The sequence below is a fragment of the Cervus canadensis genome, chromosome 9, assembly GCF_019320065.1.
Source record: "Cervus canadensis isolate Bull #8, Minnesota chromosome 9, ASM1932006v1, whole genome shotgun sequence".
NCBI classification, from domain to species: Eukaryota; Metazoa; Chordata; class Mammalia; order Artiodactyla; family Cervidae; genus Cervus; species Cervus canadensis.
In genome coordinates, this window is record NC_057394.1 from 69674387 (window position 1) to 69696409 (window position 22023).

The window sequence follows — 22023 nt, forward strand, 5'->3', positions numbered from 1 at the left end:
CCATGTTTTGTCAGAACTCTCCACCATGACCCATCCATCTTGGGTGGTTCCACATGCATGGCTCATGGTTTCACCGAGTTAGACAAGGATGTGGTCCATGTGATTAATTTGGTTAGTTTTCTGTGATTGTGATTTTCATCCTGTCTGCCCTCTGGTGGATAAGAGGTTTGTGGAAGCTTCTTGATGGGAGGGACTGGCTGTAGGGCATTCTGGGTCTTGCTTTGATGGGCAGGGCCTTGCTCAGTAAATCTTTAATGTAATTTCCTATTGATGGGTGGGGCTGAGGTCAACTATGGTAGGGGTAATGGTGACCTCCTTCAAAAGGACTTCTGCCAGCAGCTCCCAGAACTATTGTATTCCATGCCCCTGACCCTGCAGCAGGCCACTGTTGACCCATGCCTCCACTGGAACCTCCTGGAAACTTACAGGCAAGTCTGACTGATAGTCTTTAAGATCGTGATTTAAAAAAAAGAAAAAAAAAGCTAACATAAGTCATTCTGGGAAATGGTGTTTTGACTAGAAACTGTAAGGCTAAAGACAATAGGAGCAAGACATAAACTTTACTTTAGTTGGTAAATTGTTCCTCACAAGGGTGAAGGTTAACAGTTTGGAAACTGCTTTATATGCATACTGGAGTTGAACAACTAAGTAGGTGGATGGTGGATGATACAAGCCAAATTTCTCACTGTCAAAGAGAAGATACAGAAAAGCAAGGGGTGTGCGGGGTGGTGGGGAGCGGGGCGGGGGGAGGAAAGGTTAGAGTGAGCCCAATGGTACTGAATCAGAGTCCAAGACATCGATAACAAACCCATGTTGAGCTTTAAAAAAACAAAATACAGATGGAGAGATACAGAAGTTGCCTCTGGATATGTGTGAAAGTGTTAGCTGCTCAGTCATGTCCAAATCTTTGTGACCCCAAGGGTTGTAGCCTGCCAGGCTCCTCTCTCCATGGGATTCTCCAGGCCAGAATACTGGAGTGGGATGCCATTCCCTTCTCTGCTGGATCATTCTGACCCAGGGACTGAACCTAGGTCTCCTGCATTACGGGTGAATTCTTTACCTTCTGAGGCACCAGGGAAGCCTCAGGGAAATGAACCCAGGCTTCGGCGATGAGAGCGCCGAATCCTAACCACTAGACCACCAGGGAGTGTCACACACAGGGACGTGTGTACACACAGGATAGGAGAGGATATACATGTATTTCCTAGCTCTGTCTGCTTAGAGGGACTACAAGCAGTGACACCCCAGTAGCAACAACCACACCCAGAACCCAGATCCTGGTTTCTAAACCCATAAAAGGAACCAGCGCTCCTCAGAGAAATGGCTGATTCCGGGGCTGAGGCAGAGAAGGCACTAGATGACCATCTTGTAGTGCCAGAAAGTAAGGAGTTGCTCAAAACACAAAAGGATGAGCGCATGTCAAAGGGACATAGGAGTCAACCTGAAATAATTCCTAATGGCCAAAGCTAGAACAAATCAAGCCACAAAGCAAATGACTTAGTATTGGATTATCCACCCTCTTCAGGAGGTGGGGCTTAATTCCTGTCCACTTGAATATAGGCTGAACTTAGTGACTCTCAGACACTCAGAGTGACTAGAACATGGAAATGGAAAATTAGTAACTTACACTGGAGACCTTGGTAGACAAAGGACAACTAAATGCCTGAGTATAAATAATGGAGAGGGGGTGGGGAGGTCTATACCTGTTTTTGTACATTAAGATTAAAAAAATACATTTAATTATTTCAAAGATATATGTATCCCACATTTGAGAAGATCTTTATTAATGATCCTACTACAGTCTCACAACTCTTTCCCCCTATGTTGACTTGAGCATTGTTCCCTACACCAGGCCAGGCTGATGCTATTCTCATAATTGCCTATGTGGGGGCCCCTGGAAAGAGTCAGTTTCTTTAGTAAAGTCTTCTCCTCTCACTAAAGCATCACAGCATGAAATGACAGGGCCCAGAACACGTGTCATGGTGACCCATGCATGCTGGGGTCCTGCCCCCTCCATGAGTTCCACAACACTCTGGTTTCTGCTACTTCCTGTATGGACCCCTTACCTTTGGCCCCATTCCTTTCTCATATACAGGACCACCAACTACTGACCAGATCTGTACCTTATCCCACTCTTCCCATGGCTGATCCTCTGATCTGGGCTCTTTTGTACATCCTGTGAGGAGCTGTATTTAATGACAGTGGGTGATCACTGAAGATGATTGATGACTACCCAGAAATAGGTCTTATAGAAAAATCACACACATTCTGATGTTATAACTAGATATATTTAGATCCTCAAAAATTTTAGGAGATATAAAAAGAGCTATATAGTAATAAATCATAATAAGGTAATAAAGCAGAAATCATAACATGCAAATAATATTATGGGTTGTCATGATGGTCTAAGGTCAGCATCCGTATGAGGTAGGCATTGTTTTCCTCATTTTGTAGTTGAGGAAATTCAGGCTCAAAGAGGTTAAGCAATTTCTCAAAACCACGCAAGCAGTAGGTGGTAGCATTCAACATCTGTTCTGACTGTAAAGTCTAAACCCCATACCCATTGTGCTATGCATTGTCCTCTGAATTAAAAAACCTAGATTTTTTTATACCCTATCTTACTAACCAGGAATAATTTTAAATATTCACAGTTTCCCTCTCTTCACTCTTCCTTTGTTTCCAAAGGAAAATACGTATCCTGTGAGTTAAGTATTATTCAAATATCAATTCCTCCTGTTAAACATCCCCTCCGGGTGACTAATGAATATTTCCTTGGGCATTATCCATCAGATACTCCTTGCCAGCCAGTTCGCTGCTTCAGTTCTGATACCCAATCGGCACTGTCGTCTTCCTCAAAGTCCCTGTGAAAAAACAATTTGGATATTAAGCCTCCATTTAAGAAGCACAGTAAATATTTGTTAATGGGATCAAAGCAGAATACCACCATGACAATACTGACATTTTTGAAAAATGAACTCCATAATGAAACTGAAGAGAGGAAAAAAAAATGGTTAGCCTTCCAAAGGTTCACTTCCATCATTCTTTCTCTAAATGTTTCAATATAAAATCTGTCTTTAAAAAAAAAAAGAATCTCCTCTACTAAAAAGTAAGTCCAAGCTGATTATAAACACAGAGCTCGGTCAAGAATTCTACGAAAATACCATAGCACATTACCTGTGCCAGATAGACGATCAAGATATACACATTCATTTATGATGTAAAGTAACATAACCAGCTCCTACTAAACCAGGAATTATTAAGGTACAACTTAAATGAACACGCGCACACACTGCCAACTGTCTGGGTACTTCACGTACGTATCCTCTTCAGCCAGTTCAGGTTCAAGTCTCTCTGGATCCAAAGTGACAGAATCCCACCCTCCATCAACATCATCCGATGCTTCTGTTTCCTCAGACAGCGGGCCTTTCAAGAATCCTCCTGCGCCTTCAGAGGAATAGTAACAGAAATTATGCCAAGTTAAGCTGTCTTTATTTATTTCATGCGCACTTTTGCACTAAATTCCTCCAAAGGTTTGCTGGCTAATTGAGAGCACTGCCAGGCTCTGAGGTTTTCTGTGTATGTGCGCTCAGTCACATCCGACTCTGTGACCCCATGGACTGGAGCCTGCCAGGCTCCTCAGTCCATAGGATTTTCCAGGCAAGAATACTGAAGTGGGTTGCCATTTCCTCCTCCAGGTGATTTTCCCAACCCGGGGATCAAACCCAAGTCACCTGCATTGACGGGTGGGTTCTTTACCACTGAGTCACCATGGAAGCCAGCATATGAACCCATATTAAAGCATTAAAAGTTGTCTTTGGACAGCTGGATAGCAGTTGACTGTTTCTCCTTTGAGCTCTTCCCTCTCCCTCAAGTTTTCCCAATGGAGGGGAATAAAATTAGGGAGTTAAGGGCACATGCACACTATAAAAAACTTTTTTCCAGATGGTATTATAATTACTTTCAGGTTTTTGCTTACAAAACAATAACCTAACATAAAAATGTGGGTTCAGTCTTCATAAAAATCCTTTCACAATAGAGCTGTAATGCCTTTTTTACATAGTAACTTTCTTGAAATGACAAAAACTTTATCATTGGATCAGAGACAAAATCTGGGACCTATGCTGCTAAAATGAAAGTCAATCATTGGGAATTCCCTAAACATTCAGTCCTTAGGACTTTCTGGGGTCCAATCCCTAGTCAGGGAACTAAGAGCCCGCATGCCAACAAAATAAAAGTGCAATCATTAGCCTTGCTTAACACCTGTCTCCCCGGCATCCACCTCTCCTTGGGCCCATAACAGTCTTCACACAGCTCTATCAGAACGTGTGACACAAAGCTCTACAATGCTCTGCTTGTTTGCTGGTCCCCCAAATTACAAACTCTCTCAGGAAAGGAGTTATATTCTTTAAAAAAAAAAAAAAAATCTTAACCTAGTATATGTTAGGCACTCAATAAACACTGACCAAGTAAACAATACAGTGAATCTGTTATAATACATAGAATTGAGACTTGCCACACCATGACATGCTCTACTTGGCACAATTTATCTTAGATCTTAAACCAAGCAAGATGGCTTTAGTAACTGCATTGTGAAAATTACACACACATGCACCCCCCATGTACACACCCTTAATGTAGTCCTTTGGCCTAGATTCCTAAGGGTAGTATCATAAAACATTATGCTGTATAACTGTACTGAAAATGTCTGTTGAAACAATAAAAAAAAAAATTAAATCCTAATTGTTCACCTTCTTCTGTGTTCTATTCAAGATAACAATTCAAGTACAGAGCCAAAGAAATCTTGAAGTTCCTCAGTTTACCAGGATGAAGTCTGAACTGCAGAGCCGAGAAAGTGGGGTGTATTTCCATGATAAAAACGGACAACCTTCAAAGTGGTTACGAGATTATTATAAGCAAACAGGGACTTCCCTGGTGGTCCAGTAGCTAAGAATCCATGTTTCCAGTGCAGGGGGCCTGGGTTCGATCCCTGATGGGAGAACTAGATCCCACATGCCACAACTAAGACTTGGCACAGCCAAATAAAATAAATAGAAATATTAAAACAATAAAATAAGCAAACAAATGAGCAAATGGAAGGAATGAAGCACTATAGGAAATTTTAATTATGGCCTCAGACTGGCTAGAAAAGAGTCAAGGAAATCGAAAAAGACAATGCTCTGAAATATTTTATAACTTTAAGATTGAAGGGTTTCTGGGAGTGGGAAACAGGGAATCATCTAATGGGTACAGAGAATTATCTAAGGGGTACAGAGTGTCCATTTTGGAAAAGTTCTGGAGATGGACCGTGGTGATGGCTGCACGGTGTGAATGGACTCCATGCTCCTGAACTATGAGCTTAAAAGTGGCTAAGATGGTAACTTCTATGTCACATATATAATTTTTTTTTTAAATCAAAGGATTTCCACAATTATGTAGCAGACATGAATCACCTGGTCTATATATCGTGTATGTTTGAAAGGCCAAGCTGAGGTCGGCATTCTTAAGGATGTTCAACAGGGTTTCAGGGGTCTCCTTGAGCCACTGCTTACGGGTATTGTTTTCACTGTACTTTATTACAGAACCACCTAGTTGGGAAAAGACAAAAAAATTCGTGTCAAGTAAAAAAGATTTCCAGCACATAATATCTCCTAGATTATATTAAAGCCCCATATTTCAAGTGAAACTAATTAACTCTCTATGATCTACTTCACTTGTCTGTATAAGTGAAATACACGTGTTCTCATGTGTGACACCAAATACCCTTCAAAGAGTGACATTAAAAAAAACACAACTCTAGCTCATTAAACAACAATTAGAGAATGTTCTATGATAAAATAATAGGATTCAATCTGGCTACTAACCTCTGTCGTCTTCTGCCGTTAAACTGGAGGTGAGTATGGATGCGTTTTCCAAAGCCCTAAGTGCTGTACTGGGTACGTTTTTCTCCCACTGTCGCCTGAGAGGACCTGGTAAACTGGCTTTTAAAGCATAAAGAAGAAATGCTGAGCATATTCTTTTACTTATTCATCTATATCCACACACAAGTTCTCTAACAACACTACAGAAGTTATTTCTTTTCTCTTTCAAATTCGGATCTAACACTCTTCCAAGTCTAAGTTCAGTTCAGTCGCTCAGTCGTGTCTGACTCTTAAGTAGTAAAGGGAATGAAAAAATCCAAATGGAAAGGTAAAGTTAATCATTAAAGTGAATTTTTAAAAATATTATGTATATACTCACATATTACACAATATATAACAATAAAGGCCCAAGAGGACTTACAGGTACATGCTGTATGCCGTGCTTTTTAAAACAGTTTTTGGCTGCACCCCACAGCATGTGGGACCTTCATTCCCTGACCAGGGATAGAACCTATGCCCCCTGCCTTAGAAGTCTTAACCACTGGACCACCAGGGAAGCCCCTGTATGCTGTGCTTTTTATGGTAAAGGGCACAACAAACATTATTAATACTTTTTTCTGAAGGCTCTTATTAATAAATACAATTTTTTAATAGGTAAATAAAATATCTCTGTAACATTAAATAAATTACTCGATAAGCAACTATAAATATGCCTGTCTACTTGCTTATGATATCTCTGACCGAGTAAGGTAGAAACTGGTATTCCCTCTATAGCCCCAGTTTCCCACCTATACAATGATTAGAATTTGAATAACTTACCTTTCTCCTCTCTGTTTACTATCCTCAGTGCACTTTCAACCAAATTTTTATTAATGCTTTCTAAGTCAGTGTGGCTACACTTTCCACCCGGTTCTTCCCTTTGCTTTAAAAGAAATTTAAAACAAAGATTAAGACATTCTTGAATTGCTACCAAAAAAAGGTAAACAAGTAGAGATAAACAGCTACTTAAACTTTAAAGATAAATGAATTAAACATTAACAACCAGAGAACCTCATACACATATGTACATTAAGAGCCATAACATCATATATGTGTGTATATTAAAAACCATGTATGTGCATATACATAGGCATACATATATGTATGTTAAGTCATATACCTTAATAGACATTAATATCAGTCATTGCAAATATGAAGAAGATATATAAAAATGACAGAAATATTTGAGAGGTCTTTATAGAGAAAACAAGCAATGAAAAATTTCAGTATGATTTGCTATATTGGGCTTTTCAGGATGGAAATACCAAAATGAAATATTTTATAAAGTTCCCTTGGGGCTTTCCTGGTGGCTCAGCAGTAAAGAATCTGCCGGCAGTGCAGGAGATGCGGGTTAAATCCCTGGATCAGGAAGATCCCCTAATCCCTAGGTCAGGAAAATTCCCTGGAGGGCATGGCAACCAACCCACCCCAGTATTCTTGCCTGGAGAATCCCATGGACAGAGGAGCCTGGCGGGCTACAGTCCACAGGATTGCAAAGAGTTGGACATGACTGAGCGACTGAGCATGTATGTACACAGAAAATTACCTTACAGATGGCCCTGGAATTATGATGGTCTAATTTATTATTTTTTCACTTTATGATGGTGTGAAAATGATAAATACTCAGCAGAGACTGTATGTCAAATTATGAAAGTTGATCTTTTCCCAGGTTAGCAATATGTCATATGATACCCTCTTGTGATGCTGGGTGGTGGCAGAGAGCTGAAGCTTCCACTCAGCCATGTGATCACAAGAGTAAACAGTAAACAATTCACTTACAGCCGTTCTGCACCCAGACAGCCTCTAATTTTCACTTTCAGTTCATTATTCAATTCAGTTCGTGCTGAATTCAAAATTTAACAAGACTATCTCACGTCAAACTATCTCATGTTGACATGAGATAGTCAGCACTTTATTATAAAATAGGCTTTGTGTTAGATGATTTTGTCCAACTAGAGAGTAATGGAAGTGTTCTGAGCACATGTAAGGTAGATTAAGCTAAGTTAGGAAGTTTGGTAGGTTAGGTGCATTAAATGCATTTTCAACTGGGGGGATGGGATTTCTACATCTTGATTGTGGTGCTGGTTATATGACCACATACAATCACCAAAATTCATCAAATTGCAAGCTAAAAATGAGTAAATTTTATTGCATATAAATTAGGCCTCAGTAAAGCTGGAAATAAACAGATATTATGTAAATAAAAAAAGCATGGGGCAGAAGAGATTCCATTTGTAGCAACCTAATGGGGTATGGTGTTATTTATTTACAACCTAAGGTTCACTCAAAAATTTACAAGTTTAATTACTAGTATATTCCATAAAGAGAATTGCGTGTTGTTACTACATCTTTTCCTTTGAGAGTTAAAAAAGGTGGGTCAAAATGATGAAGAAAGAAAAAATTATCAATAGGACATGAGTTACTGGGGTAGGTGTGGCAACTGGAAGTGGATTGGCTGTTACTACTCATGACTTAACTGCAGTTAACATGTAAAAGGGCACAGATGCCTAAGTCCAAACGAGATGAACAGGACCTTGAAAACCAGGCTAAAAAATGTCCACTCAATTTATGGGATAATAGTGAGTGAAGTGAAAGTCACTCAGTCATGTTGGACTCTTTGCGACTCCATGGACTAAAGTCCATGGAGTCCTCCAGGCCAGAATACTGGAGTGGGTAGCTGTTCCCTTCTCCAGGGATCTTCCCAACCCAGGGATCGAACCCAGGTCTTCTGCATTGCAGGAAGATTCTTTACCAACTGAGCTATTAGGGATAATGGAGAGGCACTAGAAGTTTTTGAACAGAAAAATGTCAAGACCACACTGTTGTTGTTCAGTCACCAAGTCATGTACAACTCTACGTGACCACATGGACTGCAGCAGGCCAGGCTTCCCTGTCCCTCACCATCTCCCAGAGTTCGCCCAAATTTATGTCCATTGCATCGGTGATGCCATCCAACCATCTCATCCTGTTGCCTTCTTCTCCTTCTGCCTTCAATCCTTTCCAGATCCCACATTAATGATCTACATATTATTTAGTCATAAAAAGGAAAGAAATTCTGATACACGCTGTAACATGTATGAACCTTGAAAATATTAAGCTAAGCAAAAGAGGCCAGACACAAAAGGACAAATATTGTGTGATTCCAGTTATCTGAAATATCTAGAATAGGCAAATAATGTTTCTTTCATAGAGACAGAAAGCAGAAAAGAGGTTATCAGGGCCTGGAGTGGGAGTTGGGGTACAGAGGAATGGACAGTTACTGTTCAATGGGTTTCTGTTTGGAATGATGAAAAAGTATTGTGAATGTAATTAATGTCATTAGATTCTATGCTTAAAATGGCTGAAATGATAAATGGTATGTTATATATATTTTACCACAAGGAAACCAACTAACCAAGGCTAAAATGAGACTTTCATGACTGTAAGCAGGGCTAAGTTGGTTCATATCTAGATTGAAACCACTTGTCATCAATGATTAGAAATGAAAAAACAAAGTAAAATGAAATGCTGGTCTAAAGTGGCTTGGCTGGCAGCACAGAAAACAGCCGTCAATTACTTCACAGGCCCAAAGACAAACAACCCCTGAACTCAGGGACCAGGCAACAGACTTCCAAATATCTCACAGCACCCATTAATGCCAGGTACCCCAGTAGATGGTTTCAGAAATTTAACTTTTTTTTAAAGATTTTTTTTTATGTGGAAACATTTTTAGTCTTTATTGAGTTTATTACAATTTTGCTTTTGTTTTATGCTTTAGTTTTTTGGCCACAGGCATGTGGGATCTTTGCTCCCAGGCCAGGGATCGAACCCACATCCCCTGCATTAGAAGGCCCTGGACTGCCAGGAAAGTCCCGGGAAATTTACCTTTAAAGCACTTACCACTGTGCTTGCTTCATTTTCCAAAGTTATTCTGGTTCTGCTGGGATCTGCTCAAAGAGAAAATAGAAGGTAAAAAGAAAACAAAAAAGGCTTCTAATGTGACTTGTATAAAGCTTGAGAGACAAAAGGAAGCTTTTAAAGTCAAAGAACCGAAGCATTAGCCTGTATAGTGATAGCAAGTTTTAATCGCCTAATAACACACCTCAGCTGTTAAAGAGATTATTTCTGCCGTTTTATTCTGACTGTGAACATCTGAAAGTTAAGACACCTCGAATTCATTTATGCCAACCCATTTAGGCATCAGGAGGTAAGACACTACATACTCAAAAGGTCATTAGCACCTTTAGCACAAGAGCTACCCAGTCTGTGATTTTCCTGACAGCTATGACAGCAGGTGGAACAGCTAACCCTCCCAAAGCCAGATGCTTATTCCATGACGAGGAGCCAGCAGCAGTCATGGGAAACCCCGGCAACCACCCCTTGGTTGAGGATGGCTCTTGTCTGATTATCTGCTGCCAGAGCCTGGGGTCTGTGTTTCCCCATTCATTCAGCATTTTAAGCAGTTGCTACTGAGCATCCATGATGACGGTACTGAGGCCACAACAGAGCAAATCTGACACAGTCTCTGCCCTCACTCAGCTTTCATTGTTCTGACATCTCACTGTCTACATTCTCGATGGAGATGCCACCCGACACATGCTCTGGACATGGTGGCCCTGCCCACTGGCTTACTCTTTTCTTTTAGAAATTGTAAGACTATACTTTCCTGTCTTGAAACTACACTATCTTGAAACTTTTCTTAGACTGTTTTTGGTGCTTCTGTTGCCCAGTATTTTAAAATTAATTTCCCATTCCCCTGGGATGTGAACCGAAGTTATGAAATGGTACATAAAATAAAATAAATACTGAAACAAACTGCTGAAGCAAAGCTAAGTGGCTACCTCCTATGTAAAGGAGAAAAGGCTGAATTGTAAGACTGGATGATTTACGTTTTACAAAAGGAACATTTAAAATTTGACTTTAAGAAAATAGTATAGTTTAGAAAAGTTTCTGTTGAAACCAACAGGACACAATAAATCAACGATACTTAAATTTAAAAAAAAAACATAAAAAATAAATAAAAATGTTTCTTTTGTGGTATAGAACACTAAGATAACAGGCACTAATAATGGAGGTTTTACAACATCTGCCTACAGAGGGTGACCTTTTACTCATCTTAACTCTTCTCTCTTATTCTGGTCATTGTTAGATTTCTTCAGATTGAAGATCTGAGTCACTGATGTCAAAGGAAAAGGAACAAAAATAACTTTGAAAAAAGAGATGACAACTTCCAAGAGACAATAAATTACATGTGAAATTTGCTCAGGATTGACTATGGGTGTATGGAAATTTTATGCAGTTGTAATGTGCACAGTTCCAACTTTCAAAATGACTTCATTAAAAAAATTTGTTTATAAGATAGTTCTTAGGGATACCATTTCTGTTATATTTTCAGGGTTAGATTCCTAGCTGAGGCCACAGAAGCCTTCTTTCTGACCCAAAACAAACTAGAGTAAATACAGTTCTAATAATGAAGCAGAGAACAACCTTTACATCACCACAATCTCCAAACTAGGCTTTTTTTTTGATCCCTGGCAAACTAAATGTGTAAGATTCAGCATAGATTTATGTCTGAAGGAACAAGTAGAAAATTTTGATTTGAGAAGTACCTCTGAAAATCATCTCTAATAACTTGAAAATTATATTTTTTTTCCTTTTTGTTATACTATATTTTAAAAGAACACTTAAAATAAGCTTTTCAAAATTCTTACCCTTTTTTCTTGGTGTACTATGCATAGATTTTTTGGTTTCTTCTAACACCTGTTCACCGTATTCTGTGATGATCTGAAAGTTTAAAGCAGAGAATTTAAAGACATGAAAGATGCTTTTCTTTAGATACCACCATAATGTCATTCAATTATCAATGTTCTTCCCCACAGTAATAAAGTTGAAAAGGAAAAATGCCATTTAAAAAATCCAAGTAATTTAGATAGACAGATAAACAGACATTTATATATGTCCAGGAAGATCTGGAAGGTTAATGCAAACTATATCCATGATTATATTTGAGGAATAGCATTGTGAAAAGAAGAGGGAAAGGAAGCTTCAAGCTTTTAATTTTTTTTAATACACATCTGCGTTATTTGAATTGTTAAGAGCATGTGTAACATGTAATTGTGTTTAAAAGAAAACAAACACTTGAAAACTGTTCACAGTCAGTTCCACACACTGTACCTCTGGGGGCAGGCACTTCTGGATAAGCCGAGCTAAAGAGCCTCTAGAGAGAAGCGTTGTAGCTGAAGGACGATGTGAGGGATTCTTTTTAAACATCTGCTTGATCAGAAGCTGCAGCTCATAGGAATAATGGGATGGCAGTGGGCTCATGGACCCCTGACATATTTTGAGGATAAGACTTTTCCAACTATTTGCCTGAAACTAAAAAGCAAAACTGAACTGTAAAAGCAGATACAGGGAAAGAGAATGGAAATAAGAAAATACCAGCTGAACTGAATTCATATGAATTATTTTAATTAAAAAAAAATTTCTTTCTAGAGGTGTTGTTAAGGTACTATTCTGAATTTTTTTTTTTTTGCTAATCATACTTTTCTTAGTACTTTCAAAAATTGTATTTTATTGAAGTATAGTTGATTTACATGGTGTTAACTGCTGCTATATAGCAAAGTAATTCAGTTATACATGTGTATACATTCCTTTTTATACTATTTTCCATTATGGCAAGCCACTCCAGTATTCTTGCCTGGAGAATCCCACGGACAGAGGAGCCTGGTGGACTGCAGTCAATGGGGTCGCACAGAGTCGGACGTGACTGAAGCAACTTAGCACCAGCACCATTATGGTTTTATCACAGGATACTGAGTATAGTTCCCCATGCTATATAGTAGGACCTTGTTGTTTAATTCAAATGTAATAGTTTGCATCCGCTAGTCCCAAACTCCCCCACCCCCCACCCCAATACTATTCTAAAATCTTACAGTTGTTCAGGAGAAAGGTAAACATAAACAGCAAATGATGTTCCCATCTTGAGGAAGTCTTACCATCAGTCCCAGCTTGGGTACTTTATTACTCAAATCAGTGTTTTTGCAGATACACATTTTTAATATATTTTAAAAATCAAAGCATCAATAATACATATATATGGGCTTTTAAAAATTCAAATGACCCTAGGGCTGATAGTAACTGCAATGTTTCTTCACTTCCCTCCTCCTCAAAAATCCCCAGGTCTGCTCCCTGACAAAATGCACTTCAGACTTTTCCCATTTTAAACTTCTGCTGCAAAATCCTTTTTACCTTTCACGTCACCAAGGTAGTTATTATGGTTTGACAAGTAGTAGAGTGGGATAAAAAATGACACACCAGAATAACATTTTAAGTTTTCACTGTATAATAAACATACTGCAATTAACACCAGGTTTCATCCTTAGCAACACTTATGTAAGAACATGATGGCATTCTGCCTTGGGGGTGTATCACCCTACTAATACATATAAGTGAAGATATGAAAAAGGACTTAGACCAACACAACCAAACGCTGCCTTTTCCATGCTGCTTGCCATACTTACTGGATGCTTAAGGGTACAGAGTTCATAGAGAATGCATCCCAAGGACCAGATGTCACTGGAAGCAAAAGAAGCAATGTAATGATGAGTGGGTTATGAGTTATCATACAAAAATATATGTATTTTCCAATACCCCAAAATGAAAAATTACTCTACCTTTAATAAGAACAGATATCATAAGGACTTCTTAGTTACTGAATAAAATATGCGGCAAGTTTGATCTAACACTTAGACCACTTACTCACAGTGATGTTCACAGAAAAACTCCCTGCTCCCCAAACCCTGCCCCTCCAAATCCAGTGGTTCAGGTATCACTTCAGTGGTACTTGGGGCAAGAGGAATATCCATGGACTCAGATTACCACAGTTGGAAGAAGGGCTTTAGAAGTCATCCTGTACAGACTCCAGACCATCTGGGCTCAGCAGGCCTTTGGTCTCACCTCGACTGACAGCTCAATGTTCCCCCTAGCTGCCTCTAGGGGGCGCATTCTTATTCTTCTATGAAAGAGCTCTTCAGAGCTCAGCAGAGTTCTACACTTTGCCCTACACGCCCACCCTTCTTCAAACTAAACACCTCCACTTTCCTCCATCATTCTCACCACCTAGTTGTCATCCTCCAGACTTTTTCTAGATGATAGTCTTTTCACTTTAACAAGGTTTTTTAAAAACCAATTATTTCCCCCAACTTTTAATTTTTCAAAGCTTGAAACCTACAGAAAAGTTGTAAAGGCCCAAACGCTCCTTCCTAATATCCCCAGTCACTAGCATCTGCCTGCTAGCCCCTCTTCTGCCTACACTTGAACCTCTTGAAAGAAAGGTTTCAGACGTCAAACACTTCATGTCAGCATATACAGCCTAAGAGCAAGGACACTCTCCTGCATGAATACAGTACCATTATCATATCCAAGAAATCGAACCTTAATTCAATACTATTATCTAGTATTTTGTTCAAACTCAGGTTTCCCCAGTTATCCCAGGAAGTTCCTTCATAGCTGTTCTGTCTCCAATTCAGTCAACTTTACCTTATAGGAGTTTATTTAGTATGGAGTGTTGTTGTCGTTTTTAGTTGCTAAGTTGTATCCGACCCTTTTGCAACCCCATGGACTGTAGCCCGCCAGGCTCCTCTGTCCATGGGATTCTCCAGACAAGTTGCCATTTCCTTCTCCAGGGGATCTTCACAACCCAGGGATCAAACCCACATTTCCTGTATTGGCAGGTGGATTCTTTACCACTGAGCCACCTGGGAAAGCCCACAGTATGGACTGCCATACCCTTTTTAGAAAGCAACTTGGCAGGAGGTAACAAAAGCCTTTAGGTGTTTCTACTTCTAGGAATTCATGCCAAGAATGTGACACTTTTATGTATTAAACGGCATAGTAATTCAGAGTCTGTGGTAATTTAGAACACTGAAAACTAGAACCATATCAAAAGCCAACAACAGAGGAATGTGAAATAAATTTTGGAAGAGCCATATATTAAAATATTATGCAATCATTAACAATAATCATGAAGAGTATAAATACAGGGTAAAATGAATATGATATAATGCAAAGTGAAAAAATAGGATACTAAATTATATAGAGTATATAAACTAAGTTTAGGGGAAAAAGAGAATGGATGGGGAAAAAACCCAAAATGTTATTAGTAGTTTCTGTAAAACTGGGTGATCGCCATGTCCTTTCTTTATCTCTACATTTCTAACCCACCCACTGCCCATCCATTCCATCAATGAGCACATTTTACTTAGATTCAGAAAAAAAATTACATTTTAAATTATAAGGACTTCATACTGTCTTCCCATGATCAACAAACCTATCAGTCAAGCGCTTATTATCCAGCCCTTTACATGTCAACTCAATGCCATCTGGTTCCCAAATTTTGGTGCACGTAGGAATTACTTGGTGATCCTGGAAAATGATTGATACCTGGTTCCCACTCCCAGACATTCATATTTAACTGGTATGGCTACAACCCGAGCTTCAAGATTTTTAAAGTTGAGAGCAGCAAAGTAAAAGAAGCAGTAACATAATTCATACTATCCCAGAAATGATTAACTTTTCTTTCGGCATTTACATGTAGCTCCTCTCAGCTCTGAACAGCTGGAAAATTTATGACTTTCACTTAGAGGCCTATGAACTTCAATTCTACGCTGCTTTCTTTTAACAACCAAACTTCATCTGTAGGCTATAATACTATCACCAAATGGTCACCCCTTCCCCAACTACATACATCACTTACCTTTTATTGTTATAAGGCATGTTTTCCCAAATTTCTGGGGGCACATAATAAGGCGTTCCCACATATGTACAAGCAAACGCCATGGGGCTAAAACCATAAAAAGATACAGAACGATTACAGAGCATTTCTGAATAATGATGTTTTGGCAACAGTCACTACTACAGGAGAGAAAGAGACATACATACCTCGAGAGAAGACGGGCAGATCCAAAATCACCCAGTTTTACTTTTCCATCTTGGGTGAGGAAGATATTCTGCATTGAAAAAGAAGAGCTTAGATCACATCTGCCATCTTTCAAACATAAGGCAGAGAGCTCCAAGAGAAGCTGTCTTTCAAAGCCTGCTGATGGTGGAGATTATATGCAGAAATGCTGATAGCCAAGTCCCCGAATGGAACACAAAACGACGAGATATCCTCTGGACAGCAACATTCCCCTGCTTGGGAATTCAGGATGACTGCTTAGAAATCTAAGGCAAGCGTCACACCGTATCAGCAGACCCTGATCAGCTGAGCAGGGAGCCTGTTCAGGGTAACTCCAGATGGCAGGCTCCAGTCTCAATCATTTTCCATCTGAGAATACATGGCCTTAGGAAGCAGTCTCTAAGAGAGCTGGAACTTATTAACATACACTACTAAAGAGATTTACTGACCCATTTTCAGGTCGTACCTTATTGTGCTAGCATAAATATTATATTAAGAAATATTTCTGGACTTCCTTGCTGGTCCAGGGGTTAAGAATCGGTGCTGCCAATGAAGGGCGCATGGGCTCAATCCATGGTCGGGGAACGAAGATACCATGTGCCTCGGAGTGCAGGCAAAAAAAAGAAATATTTCTAAAGATTAAAATGCACCCAAAAGAAAATAGAATAACACAGAAAAAGGATTGAAAGAAATAGTTTTCAATTTTTTTTTAGGCCCCAAATGTATTGCATTCACCTTGGACTTGATGTCTCTGTGTAACACACGTTTCTTATGAATGTGATTTACTCCAAGACACATCTGTGTAAACCAATGAAGTATCTGTAAAAAAAAAAAAAAAAAAGCATGCAAGAATGCAATAACTGGAGCATGGTAACCCCAAATTCCTAAGAATCATCTTTAGGCCTTAGCTGACCTGGGATTACATAATGTAAATACAGAACTCCTAAAAATTACATAGTTCAACTAAGATTCATTGCTGTCTGGAGAAACTGAGAAAAGCTGTGAATCAATCCCAATGCATCATCTTCTCATGAATGATCCAAATAACTATTTATTTATTTATTTATCTGGCCCTGCCATGCAGCCTGCAAGATCTTAGTTCTCTGACCAGGGATTGAACCAGGGTCCTCGGCAGTGAAAGGGTGGAGTCCTAGCCATCGGAGAGCCAGGGAATTTCCAACAATTTATTTTAATAAAACTCCCACTATATTTTTCTTGTATTTAACCAAATAAAAATATTTCTTAAATACACATATAAAAGTAGTTCACCACTTAAAATGAATATGCTATAACTTTTTATAGTGTAATCATTGCATCAGATTTCATTCACTTTTCCAGAATATTCAGATATTAACATTAAAATATTTCATTATATTTCCAACAATCTTTGGAAGCCAAGGCTGGCCTCCTACAATGGAACCCATATTCTTAGCAACACAACTTCTAAATGAAAAATATTTATACTAATATACTCTTAAAACATGTTATACCCTATATTAAACTTAGCCCCAGTAAAGCTGTTTATTTATTTTCCTTGGTCATTTCATTCCAATAATATTTAATATGCAACTTTCCACTAAAAACACACTAAGCATTTAAAGAGAATATGCTAAACTGTGAAAGAAAAGAGACGAAGAATAGGGACTCTTGAAAAAACAGAAATGCAAGTTTCACTCTTCAGATGATGGAGAATTACAAAAGAAATCCATGTGCTTTCTAAAATTTCAATATAAAAAGTAAAAATTTTAAATATCTAGTACAAAATATGATGGATATACCTACTTTACCTACTTTACCTCTTAAAAACACCCCAGCCAGTCACATCCTGACAACACACTAAAGAACATCATGTATACACAAAGTCATTTCTAACTAATGTGCTAGGTAACCACAGATAACAATGTTTTTAACTTATTCAAATTTTAGAGCAAAGTTGCTTCTAAACCTTGAGGGGAACTTGGGGACTCCCCTGGCGTTTCAGTGGTTAAGACCCTGCTCCCACTGCAGGGTTTGATCCCTGGTCAGGGAACGAAGATCCTGCATGCTGCCTGCTGGGCTTCCCTGGTGGCTAAGCTGCAAAGAATCCACCCGCAATGTGGGAAACCTGGGTTCGATCCCTGGGTTGGGAAGATTCCCCTGGAGAAGGGAACGGCTACCCACTCCAGTATTCTGGCCTGGAGAATTCCATGGACTGTATATAGTAGTCCATGGGGTTGAGAAGAGTTGGACACCACTGAGCAACTTTCACTTTCACGCTTCCTGGTATGGCCGGAAAAAAAAAAAAAAAACCAAAACTTTGAGGGCAACTTATGTAAGTTAGTCTCTTACCGTATCTTCAGGAAACAACTTCCCTTTCTGATGTTTAATCTTCTGCATTAGGTCCCCTCCATCACAATATTCCATTACTATGTACAGATGTCCTTCAGCTGCAACAAATTAAAGACTCTTAGGAAAGTCCCAGTGGCCGTGTATTCTGAATGAAATTCAGAAATGCATGTATTGGGGGAAATTCATATTTACCTTCAAATGATTCTTTAAAGGCAACAATATTGGGGTGTTTCATTTTGGCTAACAGAACAGCCTCCTTCCTAGAAATCCGTGTGTCAGACAAAGACTAGAAGAAGGTTTAAAGAAGTGTAAATGTAGTATTTCATTTAAAAACTGACAGTATGATAGTAAAATGGTATTATAGTAGCTTGTATATTTTAACGTGACACAATTGAAACTGTGTCTCTTTCAATCAGACATAATTTTATAGCACTGTTCAGTTCAGTTCAGTCGCTCAGTTGTGTCCGACTCTTTGCAAGCACTGTACTTTGACCCAACTTAAGGTTTATCAAATCCCAAGAGGAAACATGTGGGGATTTTTCAACTATGGCTATATGTATTTTGCCTGCTTAAGCTGACCTCTTATATCTTTACAAGTATAGAATGTAAACTAGCTTTAACATCAACCTAAGCATAAGCTGACTTGGAGGACAGTATGCCATCAACCATAGGAGCTTCCTGGGTGGGGAATTCCCTGGAGGAGGGCATGGTAACCCACTGAAGTATTCTTGCCTGGAGAATCCCATGGACAGAGAAGGCTGGTGGGCTACAGTCCATAGCATGGCAGAATCAGACACAACCGAAGTGAGTGAGCATGAGCAGGAAGCACAGAAGACAGATCAAGACCTTGTAAAGCTGATGAATAAACCCATTAAATCCTTTGCACAGAAGAACGATCCCATGTTAACTTTCAAGAACTTGTACAAACGACATGTACACTTTCAACATGAGCTAACTGCTTTAGCAGTGACCTTGGGAAGCCTTATTTCCTTCATGGCAAACATCCGATTACTGCTCTCCTGCTGAACCAAAAGGGCTCTGCCGAAGGAGCCCTCGCCGATGACTCTCAGGACCGTGTAGCCATCCATGCCGGGCACCGCACAGCTGGGTCTACTCCTGCAGCCACCACTGGGTCTCCCAACCTGCATTCAAAATCAGAAACAACGGGGAATTCAATTTATTTTCAAAAGGCAGAATGAATTCAAAGTAGCTCTATCCCCAAGATAGAACAGCTTATTCCCTTTATTCATTCAACAGGTGGACATGGAGTATCCACGCCAGGTTTTATAATCCTGAATAAATCTCTCACGGCCCCAGCCATCACTCACATTGCAGGTGAGACCACAGACCTCAAAAATGCAGGACAGCGGGTCTTACAGGAAGAGCCATGCTGGCCTCTGGTAGAGGTATCCTGGGGAATTAGGAAGATGATATTCAGGCTGAAGCCTGAATGGAAGATATCTAGCAAAGAGGAAGGGTGATGGAGGCAGGAGGGAATAGCCGATTTAAGAGCAAAAGAGATTGTTTCAATTCAAGGAATTGAAAGAGGGCAGTAAGGCAGGTGAGGCAGACTGGGCCTAGTAAGCCAAGCTCAGGTTGGTGGATTTTTATCCTGTAGTGAAGAACAGGCTCTCTGAAGGGTTTAAACTGAGAGAGCAGATTTACATCTTAGAAAAATCACTCATGCTGGCTGCAGAGCAATGGACCAGACAGGGGAGAGAGGAAGAAGGCCAGAGCAGGACTCCTACCATAGAAAAGGCAGGAATATGATGAATGGAATAGAGCAGTGGCAATGGGGATGAAGGGGGATTCCCAGATGGCTCAGTGATAAAGAATTCGCCTGCCAATGCAAGAGACCTGGGTTCGATCCCTGGGTCAGGAAGATCCCCCAAAGAAGGGAATGGCAACCTACTCCAGTATTCTTGCTTGGGAAATCCCACGGACAGAGGAGGCTGGTGGGCTACAGTCCATGGGGTCGCAAAATCTGGCACGACTGAGCATACACACACACACGAAATGGGGATGAAGACAACAGGAAAGAAACATGTGAAAGAACTGGCAAGATTTTGGGTAACGGATTTCTGGGGGACAAGTAGGGAGAAGGAGACTAAGGAGACTCTGGTTTCTGGTGTAAATTGGGCAAGTATTGATACCATTCTCTAAGAAAAAGGAAAGGCATGATGGTTGCATGCCTGTTTTTTTGGTTTGATTTTTCTGACCTTGGGAGTCTGGTAGGGTGTGGTGGGGAAAGATGTGGAGAAGACGTGCTTCTTTGGGGATATGCTGAGCTGGAGGTGCCTGGGACAAAGAAGACATGTTAAACAGAGTCCTTGAACCTCAGTCTTCCTTTATATTTCCTGGGTGGAGCAGCTTGCTGGATCTCCTAATACATTAGAGAAGATGAATATAAAGTTCCTAATACTTTGCCTGGTACATAGGGGGCCCTGAATAAATGGCAGCTATTATTAGTATTTGGGGGCTTCCCAGATTATTTACCTAGTGGTAAATAATCACTGTCAATACAGGACACAGGAGACACGGGTTCCATCCCTGGGTCAGGAAGGGCCCCTGGAGAAGAAAATGGCAACCTACTCCAGAATTCTGGAAAATCCCACAGGCAGAGGAATCTGGTGGGCTACAGTCCCCGGAGTTACAGAGTCAGACACAACTGAGCACATATTATTAGTATGAAACCTTAGAAAGGGGATTTTTTTTTTTTTCATTACCAAAACACACTGAAATGAGCTTATTCGATTGTCACAAAACTTACATGGAGTGTTTTATTTTCATAAAAATCATACCACAAAGATTTATGAGGTCCAGAGAGTACAAGCAGGTAAAGCCAAACCAAAACCTACAGTTCTCACTAGGAAACTCTAGAAATATTTTCTCCATATAAGGAAATCAAGTGCACAGTCTTCAAAAACAATTCCTTTCTAAGACAGTTAGGTCTCTCAGTATATGACCTGAAGGGAAAAAGTTCTCTGTCGCTCTTCTAAGTGACCCCTGGCATTACACGATTTGACAAGATCTAGCCTTCCCATACATTTTGTTGTTGTTGTTTACTTCGGGTCTTTATTCCATGAATGGGCAATAACTGATAAGCAAGAGCAACCTCTGCCTTTTCTTAGTTGAAAATTACATTTGGCCCTTGCTGCCTACATTTGCCCCTGTTACTCAATGATACACCCCTAAACTCATTAAGGGCTTCCGCAGTGGCGCAGCCAGAGGTACAGAATCTGCCTGCAATGCAGGGGAGCGGGGTTCGATCCCTGGGTAGGGAAGATCCCCTGAAGGAGGAAATGGCAACCCACTCCAGTGTTCTTGCCTGGAGAATCCCATGGACAGAGGAGCCTGGCGGGCTACACAGTCCACAGGGTCGCAGAGTCCCACGCGACTTAGCGATTAAACAACAAACTCTTCAAAAAAAAAAACCAAAAACAAAACTGTACAGTATATGCTCTGAATGTGACAAAAACCGTTCCTTCCCAAGCCTATACCGATCAAAAGCTAATACAGTGATTTGCAAATGAAAATATAGGATGCAGTATGGAAGGGGCGTGCGGTCCGACCCTCACTCCCCGAGAAGCCGCTCCGCCTCGCAGCCCGGCCCGCGCTGCCCCCGCGACCCCCGGGCCTGGGTCCGCAATCGCCGGAGCACGGGTCCCGCTTGCCCCCTCCCCGCGTGTGCGCCGGCCGCTCCCAGCCCCAGGCCCGCCGGCTGCTCTCGCGCCCGCGGAGGGGATTTGTCCAGACGGACCGCTCACCCGCTTCCCCCGCTCCCCGGGTCGGTCGGCTCCGGGTCCCGAGCCGGGAGCGCTTCCGGAGGGCGGGGCAGCGGGCCGTCTCTCGGGTTGCCGGCGA

General features: G+C 40.4%; 1 protein-coding gene across 1 annotated transcript; it reads right to left on the reverse strand.

Moving 5' to 3' along the window:
• Positions 1 to 2266: 2266 nt before the first annotated feature.
• NEK3 (NIMA related kinase 3) lies at positions 2267 to 22023 on the reverse strand. The gene is made up of 16 exons (XM_043477913.1): positions 21927 to 22023; positions 19131 to 19301; positions 18352 to 18445; positions 18160 to 18257; positions 16567 to 16650; positions 15816 to 15883; positions 15631 to 15717; positions 13397 to 13451; positions 12051 to 12251; positions 11588 to 11660; positions 9777 to 9823; positions 6678 to 6780; positions 5862 to 5978; positions 5451 to 5585; positions 3318 to 3444; positions 2267 to 2861 (listed from the first exon to the last, which is right to left on the reverse strand). The coding sequence occupies exons 2-16, from the start codon at positions 19245 to 19247 to the stop codon at positions 2780 to 2782; spliced, it is 1488 nt and encodes a 495-aa protein (XP_043333848.1). The 5' UTR covers positions 19248 to 19301; positions 21927 to 22023; the 3' UTR covers positions 2267 to 2779.